Here is an 11,461-nt window from a genome sequence, read left to right as displayed (position 1 = left end):
GACACAGCAAAGATTGCTACAATCTCTGGAAGAAAAAGTAGAAGAGTCTGAAGAGAACATCGAAAGGAAAAAAAGGAACTGGTCAGAGTATTTAAATAATGAAAGACAACATCAACAAGCACATAACACGAGTAAGAAGAAACGATACAGATCACAAGAATTAGAAGTTAATGAAGCTGCTCTCGCAGTCATTAGTTATTGCTATGATAATATAATTGCTATAGTCTGCTGGCGGAGACTTGTGCTCCGAGGAGCACATTTTCTAGTTAATATTAATATTATTTCCATTATATTAAATCGTTAAAGGCGTTTCATGTGAGAGCAGACAGGGATCAGAGTGTGTGTGTGTGTGTGTGTGTGTGTGTGTGTGTGTGTGTGTGTGTGTGTGTGTGTGTGTGCGTGCGTGCGTGCGTGCGTGCGTGCGTGCGTGCGTGCGTGCGTGCGTGCGTGTGTGTGTGTGTGTGTGTGGTCTGTGGGAGGCGCACAGTCTCGCTGCGCTGCGTGCGGACTCATTCTGTGTCTCAGTGTCTCTCAGTCAGTCCGCGTGAAGAGAGAGAGACAGAGAGAGAGAGAGAGAGACGCACCGAGACAGAGAGGATAATACCATCTGTACAGAGACAGCATGAAACTACTGTGAAACCCGCTGCACCGGGATTTATTCCCCCGTAAACTCAACACAACTAGTGTTTTAATACTTCATTCTGTAACCTTTTACATCAAAGCTACAACATGGAGGCGCGTCCAACACCAAGAGGCTTGTTAGTGTCTGTCCAGTTGCTCCTCATCTGCCAAATAGGTAAGGATGCTGTCAATGATGTTATGATGATGACCTTAAGATAATATTAGTCTGCTAGTGTCTTGTTTATATCACAACTTTGTTATAGTGGCTATATTTGTTATAGTTTACGACGTGCGTAAACCAAATTACGCACGAGTTTCAGGTACATTATTAAACAGCACAACAAACAACCCCTTGAATAACAATGATAGTTTGTTGGTTTGTTTCTTGTTTAAATTGCTTTGCATTGTAAACATTCACCTCAAACGTCAGAGTCAACTGTGCGTTTTTTGAGAAAGTCAACAGCGAATGCAAATCTCGGACATGTGTCCATATCTTGGGCGAGTGTTACACATATCTTTAGTCATTTTGGTGTTTGTTTGTTTGTTTACTCATTAGTTATGTATTAGTTTATTTCATATTAAGCGGTGGAGTTGTCTTTTGAGTTGAGCGGAGCTGAGAGTTGGAGTCTCTCACGTAGCCATGGATCACAAGACGGTCGTGGATAAACTGCAACCTGGTGTTTGCACTTTCTCCATTTACAGCCCGTACATCTACATAAACGTTCATATTTCAAAGATAAAGTGCTTACCTCATGTCCACTGATGTTGCTATTATGTTCGGGCCCTCAAAAGTACCCGTATTATTCAATAAAAAGCATTTAAATCTGATTGGTGGCCATTTTCTCATAGCGTTATCATGTATCAGAGTGCAGTACACCTCCCAACCGATAGGGCCGCGTAGTTGAAAGCATTATGGAGAAAATACTGATAAAATGGCCACCGATTGGCAATCGGATTAAAATGTATTGAACAATACGGAAGATACGGGTACTTCTGAGGGCCCGTATATAATTGTAACATCCGTGGCCATGAGGTCAGCACTTTATATTGCAAATTTGAACGTTTGTGTAGATGTACGGGCCGTAAATGGAGAAAGTGCAAACACCAGGTTGAAGTTCATCCAAGACTGTCATGATATGACAGCCATGTATCAGGGCTAAGGTCTGTCACGCAGCATGCATAATGTCACTTTGTTTCACATTTGAACGATTTGTTCGCACTAACTGGGCGTCTTGTATATGATTATTTGACACATATGTATCCAAACTGTCTGGAGCTGTCGCTCATGCACGAAATCTGTAGATTGATGATAGACTAGATAGTCTGAATATGTTATTTAGAAAGTCAAGTGCCTCATATCTGGCAAGACTAGAGAGCAGATATAGGCTGTAGTATGCTATGTGTACGGTATCAAGTATTTATGCATGGCTTAAACTCCCTGAGAAGTTCTGTATGTGGAGGTAAAACACTTCAGTTAAATTGGGCATGTATTATGTAATGGAGATGTCTAATAATATTGTGACATTATAATGACCAATCAGGCAGTGTATCAACATCAATTAGAAGGCTGCAGCCTAATTTCATTTCAACCAGATACATTTCATGCTAGGAAAAAAAATGAAATACAATCCTACAGTTATACAGACATGATGGCACAGACCAATACAGCAAGGTGTCCCAGAGATGAAGCCTTTGATGTTTTATGTTTTAAACTAGAGACTTCACCAAATCTTAATCAGGTCACACAATTAGCACTTCAAGATTGATTGCCGTGTTGAATTATTTAGCAAATGATCTGTAACTAACCACTAGTTATTGACTCAGCCTTGAGTTACAGAGTGCTGATGCATGAGTAAGCCAGGATCTATCTGACGAATATAGCCCATATAATGGAACCCAAGCTATTTGAGGATTTTAAGCTCTTTTAAAGAGCTATTTCTTGGACCATATTGCTCTTGTTCTGTGAATGATCATTAAGTCCCACAGAATTGAAGGTCTTTTCTTTCCTTTTGGACCTTTCAGTCTTAAAATGATAGACACATACTGTACACTACAGTATATAAGAGATGCTGATATTGGTTTAACCACTTAAGGCCATAGTTTACCGGGGTCCTGCAGGGCTCTATACTTGGTCCGTTCCTTTTCCCCCCCTCTAAATCTCTTCACTGAAAATAGACGATCTACACATACTCGTATATTGGCTATTTTCGCTGAATGTTTAAGTTAAAGGACAACTTCACCCATTTTCAACCTATCTTCATAAGTCTAATGCTCATGATAATATGGCACAATTTTTGTCTACTCTGTCTCAGAGGAGGGCTGTGGACAGTTCAGAAACCCGCCTACCAGTGTCATCATCGGTGGTGAATCCAAGCTAATAGAAACTGCAGGCTTTCTATTACCGGAAAGTTCTAACGCTATAATGGAAGCCATTTAAAAAAAAAAAAACCTGCCTAACGATAATGTCACTGGTAGGCGGTTTTCTGAGTCACAGACCAAATAGAAAAAAAGAGTACCATTTTATCATGAGCATTAGTGAGGACCAATTATATGAAGATATGTTGAAAATGGGTGAAGTCGTCCTTTAAGCTTTTGGGTGAGATGTGTACCAAACATTTGGGGAAAAAGCTGGGCGAAGCCAGTTTGCTTAAGGAGACGGAGGGAGTGTTTTTGTGCCCCCGGGGGCCTGTATGTGTGGTGTGAACTTGGATATATTGGGGGGGTTGAGGAGTTGGTACCTGCTGAATGCCTTCCGTATACATGTGTTGCCCTACCACACCACCCCACCTCCTCTTTCTCCTCCTGCTCCTTATGCCCATCGCCCGCTTTGCCCCCTTTTCACTTGAGCCTTTTTAAATGAAGCTTTGATGAAACCTGGGGCACAAAGGAAAGGTTCCCGTTTTTCTTTTTCTCTTTCTTTTTGGAGAAAGCAGCAGAGGAATTGATGGTTATAAGAGAAAAGACACATGAGTTTGAACTGAATGCCGGGAGAGACCAGCACCATCTGTCCTCCTCCCCGACAAGACCGGGCATTTCTCTCAATGGGTATCACCAACTGTGCCCCCCACCCCCCCACCCCCCCTCCCTCGCTCGCTCTCTGCAGAAGTATAGTCTTTAGGTCCTGTGGTGGTGGGTGGTGGTGTGTTTTTTTTTGGTGACAGATGGCAGTCATGGTTTGTCAGCCTGTCAGTCAAGAAGAGCAGGGTGCTGCTGGTTGGTGTGTGTGTGTGTGTGTGTGTGTGGGTGTGGGTGCAGGATACAGACCTCTGGTGCCCACGCCACGGCCCACGTCCCACCACCCGCTGTGACTGCTGCCCACTTATTAAAGGATGTGTCACAAGCCGGTGAAAACCTTTATCTCACCACTTTGGTATGGTTGCTGCTGCTGGTTAACAAGCCTTTAGTTTTACAGAACGTTGGGCCGCTATTATACTCACTGATGATTCATTCTTGAAGTGGGATTTGCATAATCAGGTCAAACAACTGCCATACTGTGTAGATATGAGTCAAATTAATTTCTATATTTTCTACGAAATAGGACATTATTGGTTAAGCTGATACATTGAGAATCAAAAGAACAACGATCTCTATAATGGTACTGTATAAATTCTGCTTGAGTGTGTCTTCCTTTGAATAAGGAATTTAAAAAAAATATATTTTTGGGGCTTTTTCTGCCTTTATTTGATAGAATACAGTAAACTGACAGGAAATGGGGAGAGAGGGAAGGGGAGTGACAAGCTGCAAAGGTCGTCGGGAACGGGATTCGCATTAGCAACCTAGGTGCGCCCGGACCGCTACGCCAGCTGTCTGGGCCTTGACTAAGTACTTTGATTGACCTTGAACGACCTACGTCTTTCTCTCGCCTCGTGCTTTCCCTCACTCGTTTCCTTCCTCGTCCCCCTTCTCTCCTACATCCTATACACTACTCGGCTCTCTTTCCGTTCTGTATCTGACCTCTCCTCCTCCTCCTCCTCTTCGAGGGAGAACTCTGTGAGACCTCCTCGCTCCTCAAGGCTCCTCTTGGCACACAGACCTTCCTCCTCGCTATCCCCCGCCCTGGCTGCCTGAAGCAAAAAGAAAAACAACCAGCCAAGCAGATTTCCAATCGCCGGCAGCAGGAGTATTTGATGACCAGATTAGTGGGTATTAGGCTCAACGGCATTCACTCAAGCATACATGGTTGGAAGGTGGCGGGGGTGGGGGGACCACTGCCGAATCCTCTGTCACCCCCTTTTTCTCTCTCTCTCTCTCTCTCTCTCTCTCCGGCCACGGCTGAATGGGCCTGGGGGTTACGTGGGGAGACATCCAGCCAAGCCTGTGCAGAGGTTAGCCCCGGGCCGGCCGGTGCTCTCCTCCCTCTCTATAACTCCATCTCTCCACCTAATGTTAATTTTTGACAGCAAATTTTGATTTAGTTTTAGTCAATAGTCTTTAGTCATATTTTAGTCATCTGAAATGTTTTACTGTTAGTCCAGTTTTAGTCGACTAAATATCATCAGACTTTAGTCGACTAAATATCATCAGATTTTAGTCGACTAAATATCATCAGATTTTAGTTGACTAAATCTACAGTTGATTTAGTCGACTAAAATGCATTTTGGCGGTACCTTGATGGCGTCGTAACGGCTGATTTTACACTTGGTTGCGCGTTGAAAATAGCCGATCTGTCAAGCTCACAACTGAAACTAAGCTTGTAGATCTGCTATTTTCAGAGCGCAACACCTGAGCGCAACCAAACATATTTGTCTTTTAGTTCCACTGGATCTCTTCTCCACTAGTCCCTCCCTAACATTTGAGTCTAATTTTTATTTGTTGACGAAATTGTCAATATGTCTTAGTTTCAGTCATCATAGCTTAACTTTGATTTAGTTTTTATTTAGTTCTAGTCAGTGAAAAAAGGCAGTCGACGAACATAATTTGTCATAGTTTTAGTCGACGAAATCAACACTGTCTCCGCCTCAAGTCCTCCCCAGCTATAGGGCCTTGCCCCCGTGTGAATTATGCTGTCAGAGGGGAGATTTGTTTTGTAACTGTAGGGCGGGGGGGGGGGGGAGAAGAGAGGGGGGGGAACTGCAGGCAGCGAGGGAGGGGGGAGGGGGGACACTTCTGGGGTGGTGCGCGCCGCTGTGGCAACAAAGCGATCAGCCGCAGAGGAGCAGGGGGGTACGATTTGAAGCGTGACGCGTGATGTGATGGCACTGCGATTTGTCCCGGTGCGAGAAGTGGGAAGGGAGGGGCCTGGGGGGGAGGGGCCTGGGGGGGAGGGGCGGTGAGGCAGGACGCTCTCACACTATACGAGGTGAGGCTGTGTGTGACTATACACAGTATATACGTTCAGGATAGAGATTAACCAATGGAAATGTTTTCCTTCCCCGATACCGATTCAGAGTGCCCATAACTTGCGTATCGTGTAATTTAAAATGAATCTAGGACAGTGGCTCTCAAAGTGGGGTCCAGGGACTCTCTGGGTTCCTCGAGGGGATTCCAAATGGACCCTTATACAGGTCTGTAACTCTGAGAGTGTACACTCTCAGAGTTATGGTCCTTGAAATTAAAAAAGTTTGAGAACCACTGATCTAGGAATTAAAAAAAAAAAGAATCTCATTAATAATTGTTAATGTGCAGCTACAAGTTAGTAAAATAACATTGTAAATAGCACAGTAAGAGCATAAAACAGTAGTGCAACATCAACTGAAGTATTCAAAATACAAAATAGTTGATGACTGTGAATGAAATCTCATCATGTGATAGATTACATCGGAATGGCATAGACTGACATACTCGCCGATAACGATACCAGCATTTTAGGCAGTATATCAGTATTTTCCGATAGTAGTTATTGGTATCGGATAGGGATGCAAATGATCTATTAATTCATTAATTGATAATCGATTAATCGATTAATTGATAAGCGGCGTTTTTAGGAGCAAAAGGAAAATTCTTGTCTGACACTGAAAATGAGCGCAGAAACATAATTGCCTTGATGTATATAACATTAACGAGCGTCAACGAGCATCAGCTGGACACAGACACCTCCCCTCTGCAGTGCTCTATGGAGCCTGTCTCATTTCTCTCCACGAGCCCTTGAATATGATGGAATATGATTACTGTGATTATGCTAAGCTCACATTTGATGTCACACACACCATACCTGTAACGTTCACTAGCCCCCCCCCCCCCTATTTTATTTTTTCACTTTTTTCATTTTTTTTTTCATTTAATCGAGTAAATTCTTAACAGTAATTAATGGATTATAGATGAATTGTTAACATCCCTAGTATCGGAACAACTCTATAGTTCAGGACCGTCAGGAGCAGAGCAAGGCGTCACAGCAGAACACCCAACGCTCTCCGTCTCCCAGGGAGACACCCACCCTCCCACACACACACACACAGCTCCTTCCTCCTTCCTACACCCCCTCTCGTACCAGCGCACCCCCCCCCCCCCGACACCTCCACACAGACGAGCTCTCCCAGAGCGATGGAGTGCAGGTTAAGCAGCACTTCTCTTGTCATTAGTCTTGTGCCTCAAGCCTCATGCCTCTCTCTCTGCTCCGCTTCTCTTTTCACACGCAGACCCCTTTTTTCCTCCTTCCTTTTATACGTTCACAATCGGCGCCTCCTTTTTTCCGGGTCTGTGTGTGCTCAATTTTTCATCCCCACTTTTCTCTCCCTCTTTTTTATGTCTCACTGTTTTTTCCTCTCCTCCTCTTCAAACATTCCCTCCCTCCCTCCTGTCCCGTATTGTCCTCCCTCTTCTTTTTTTTGTGTCCATCTTTCCACAGTCAGTGCCCACCTTTTTAACATTTTGAATCCTCTCATGTTTCTCCCTCTCTCAATCGTTTGTGTGCGTGTGCGTGTGCGTGTGTGTGTGTGTGCGTGTGGTGACCGGGGTGGGAGGTCTTTGGGTTATCCAACCATCTTGCCCGGTGGTGTGTGGCACAGAGAGCAGCAAGCAGCACAACAGTCAGTGGTTCAGCTCTGATAGTATCCTCCTTGGCGCTGTGCCAGCCTGGGCCAGTTCTCTCTGACGCCCGCTGCCGTAATGGATGACGGGGCATACAGGTCCGGGTGGCCCCGTCTTTAGCCTCTGAAAAAAAGAGGGGGGGGTGCTCACACCGGGGCCCTTTTTGGTTTGGAGAACAAGAGAAGTCCAGCAGAGTAACTGGTAGAGAGCCATTTGATTTTGTTCTCCACTTTCTCTCATGTCTTTTGGTCCTTTTCAGATTCAGCCCTGCTCGTGTGTGTGTGTGTGTGTGTGTGTGTGTGTGTGTGTGTGTGTGTGTGTGTGTGTGTGTGTGTGTGTGTGTGGTCTCTCTCAGCTGTGTTGTGTATCGATGGCCCTTGTTGGGTCTCTCTCAGGCTGTGTGTTGTGTATCGATGGCCCTCATCTACTGAACACTGGATACAATGCACCACCATCTCAAGGTGATGCAGAAAGCTTGAGTGAAGGACACTGTTGTGTTGGTCAAAGTGCTCTTCACTGAGGAACTATGAGGATTGTGCCTCCTTTTCTTTTGTGGGAGAGGGGAACTAACCAGATGGATTTTAAAAGACTGCACATCAGGCCAGAAGCCAGAAGAAGGCATCAAAGGGATATTTCACTTGTTTTGGGCTCTTTTTATCGTCTACTCAGGCTTCTGTGAGCATGCCAGACAGTTTTTAAGATGCTTGATTCGGTATTTAGATATTTGATATTCATTTTATCAGACACGCCCCGTTCCTATACAAACCCATAGTAACTTCAAACTCAAACATTTTAACCATGATAGATTCATTGAAAACACGTGTCCTTGGTTCTGGTGACTGATATGTTGAAACGTGTTTGAAAGTGAAATATGCTTGCAAGAGTTAATTGTTAATACTTTTGTATTAACAAGGAGATTGTGGTTATTGGATCCATTGGAACCCAGGTTCTTTTTTCCATTTCCTTTGGTTTTGGGCATACAAGGTTCCCACCTTACAGCAATGGTATATTTTTATTTAATTTTAAGCCTTGGCCCAGATCCACATTAGAGCCATGCCGTTCCCATGTGGATCCCCAGATGAACTTGATTTAATTTTTTCATATCATATAATATATTTGATTTATTCAGAGGAGTTTGTTGGAAACTAGAGACTGAGATTTGGACATCTCAATCAAAAAACAACAACACCGGACACTGCACTGTCAAAGTTGACCTCAAGTATAAATACAGTTTGATTTGGGGGGGGGGGGGGGGGGGTTCCAAGGTGCATGTTTGAGGGACTATGAGTCAGGAGGTTCTGACCTGCCAATGACGAGCCCCTGCACTCGTGAGCAGCTGATTGGTCCAATGGTGCTGACGCACTAACCACTAAGTCCGAGAATGGCCTCTCTCTCTCTCTCTCTCTCTCTCTCTCTCTCTCTCTCTCTCTCTCTCTCTCTCTCTCTCTCTCTCTCTCTCTCTCTCTACTCTCTCTCTCTCTCTCTCTCTCTCTCTCTCTCTCTCTCTCTCTCTCTCTCTCCTGGTAAAACTGGTTTCCAGTATTTGAAGAGAGCCCGGGGCTGTGTTCACACACCTTTAATACAAAGACATCAGAGAGACTTTGGCACGGGACGGGCATTCAGCTGTGCTACAGTATACAGTCCTTGGGTGTTCATTTAACTCTGTGGGTGTACAAATGGACCTGAATGGATCAATGTGATTATCATGCCTGATGACTGATCTGCAGGTGTGCTTAACCACTTACTGTAAGCCCCCTATATACTTTGGGTGCATCTCAGGTCCTTACATTAAATCCTCATTGCCTAGTTAGACAAAGAAATAGTAAGTAAGTAAGAAATAGTTGGCCCTATTGTAAAGTAGTCTTGTATACCAAATTCATAGCAGTTTTAACATAATTCAGCACTACGTGTTTCAAGTTTCAATCCAATAGTGCAATGTGTGGCCCTTCGCTCACTTTATCAAAGTCAGTGTGGCCCCCTGAAAAGAAATGCTGCCCACCCCTGTCCTACCTCCTCAGTGATGCTTCCTAATCTTATTTCCCATGTCCTTCAAGCAGGCAAGAGACTTCCTGAGCTTCCAACAGTGTATTGGGGTGAACTTTTAATGTAGGCTAGGTTATAAAATAGGCTATTATTATGTACAAATCAGCAGCGGGCGGCGCAGTCAGTCAGTCAGTCAGTCAGTCAGTCAGTCTGTCTGTCTGTCTGTCCTCCCTCGTCTTTGGTCTGTGTTGCTAATGGGGCGAGAATGGGGGGGGGGGGTAATGCAATTAATTTCTAACAATAAATTAGACATTTTTAATTTTAAAAAGTTTTTTTAATTTAACAAATTTAAAACAAAAAACTAAAATTTGCGGTTTGTGGGCAGATTTTGTTAATTTTTTTGTTACTTTTATTTCGGTTTTAGGGTTAGGGTGAGCTTCCAACAGTGTATTGGGTTGCCTCGAATATTTGCAGTTCCATGTAAGCTGGTGAATCCTCTGGGAAAGTTGCTGAGAGGCAGAGCACGCAAAAGTTATTAGTTTTAATTCTAATAAAATAAAGGTCCATGTGATCTGACGGCCCGCGCCCCCCCGGAGTCCCGGGCCCGTAGGCGGCCGCCTACCTAGCCTACCCTAACCCGGACTATGTTTAAATGTTTTAAAATGTTGAAAGCTTTGAAGCTAATGTTCACCTTAATTGATATATTGATTTCCCAAAATAGGGAAATCAGGTAGGAAGTGGTTAAAGACTCAAATAGCCTGAGTTTCTCAAGAGTACCCACCCCTCCCCCACACACCCCCAGATGTGGTTGCCAGCTATTATAATCATTCTAACTCAGACGACCTCACTTCTAAAAGAAGGCATGCACCATAATGTTGCGCAACATATGTGCATATTATTACAGTGAGCTTGTACAGTATATGCACCCCAATGCGTGTATGCTTTTAAAGCAATTACCTGACTATCTTCTGCCAAATCCATTTTCAGGTCTTTTTTATAGTATACCTAATATGAAAGTATGATGTCATCGGTACTGTAGCCCCAGCGAGAGTGTGTGTGTGTGTGTGTGTGTGTGTGTGTGTGTGTGTGTGTGTGTGTGTGTGTGCGTGTGCGTGCGTGCGTGCGTGCGTGCGTGCGTGCGTGCGTGCGTGTGTGTGTGTGTGTGTGTGTGTGTGTGTGTGTGTGTGTGTGTGTGTGTGTGTGTGTGTGTGTGTGTGTGTGTGTGTGTGTGCATGTGTGACATGATTAGTTACTATTTGTAATGGCGGAGGGGAGATCATACCCAAATATGTCAAGGTTAGCCAAGGACAAAGCGATAATCCATATTTCCTTTGTTCTGTCATTCAGAGACCTCCCACCCATCAAATTTCAATTAGGTTGTCCCTCAAAATAGTCCCGGTTCCCTCAGGCCCCATTCTCTTGAAAAAAAAATGGCTGACTGTTAATGAGTCGGTAATTGTGCTAATGTTAGCCTCGTCGAGGGACTCTGGACTGAGCCAGAGAGTGGATTAACCCATTAAAACCTGGGAACGCATCTGTTTCATTTTAAGTGGCTATTCAAAAATAGCAGATATACAAGCTCATAGCGTGGCACAGAGTGCCGCGCTAGGAGCTGGTAGATCTGCAATTTTTTTTTTATCGTGGAAAGTTTGTGCAAATCTTTGAATATATATATTTACATGTTTTAAAGCGAACATTTTTAACTCCAATATTTGTTTATGGGGGTTCCCTGGAACAAAATATTTTGGCAGCCAAATGATTTTTGAATAACCCAAAGAAAAAAAAATTACACAGATGGGTTCCCGGTTTTAGTGGATTAATGCAGGTGAAAAAGCAATTAGCTTTTTAAGCTAACCCCCAGAACCCTGCTGGGTTTCACCTGCTAAGCACC

At 44.0% G+C, this 11,461-nt stretch overlaps 1 protein-coding gene across 4 annotated transcripts in view; it reads left to right on the top strand.

Moving 5' to 3' along the window:
• Positions 1-556: 556 nt before the first annotated feature.
• Positions 557-11,461, top strand: part of ptprz1a (protein tyrosine phosphatase receptor type Z1a) — a 111,029-nt gene continuing 100,124 nt past the window's right edge. For all 4 annotated transcript variants that reach the window (XR_013933789.1, XM_080438412.1, XM_080438411.1 and 1 more), the window contains exon 1: positions 557-796. Coding sequence is in view for 3 of the 4 variants with exons in the window: in XM_080438412.1 (XP_080294538.1) it covers positions 730-796 (67 nt within the window). In the remaining variant the exon portion in view is untranslated. The remainder of the gene's footprint in view (positions 797-11,461) is intronic.

This window comes from Gymnoscopelus braueri, assembly GCF_963280865.1.
Source record: "Gymnoscopelus braueri genome assembly, chromosome: 9".
NCBI classification, from domain to species: Eukaryota; Metazoa; Chordata; class Actinopteri; order Myctophiformes; family Myctophidae; genus Gymnoscopelus; species Gymnoscopelus braueri.
The sequence above is the reverse complement of the archived record's forward strand: the minus strand, read 5'-3'. Positions and strand labels throughout refer to the sequence as shown.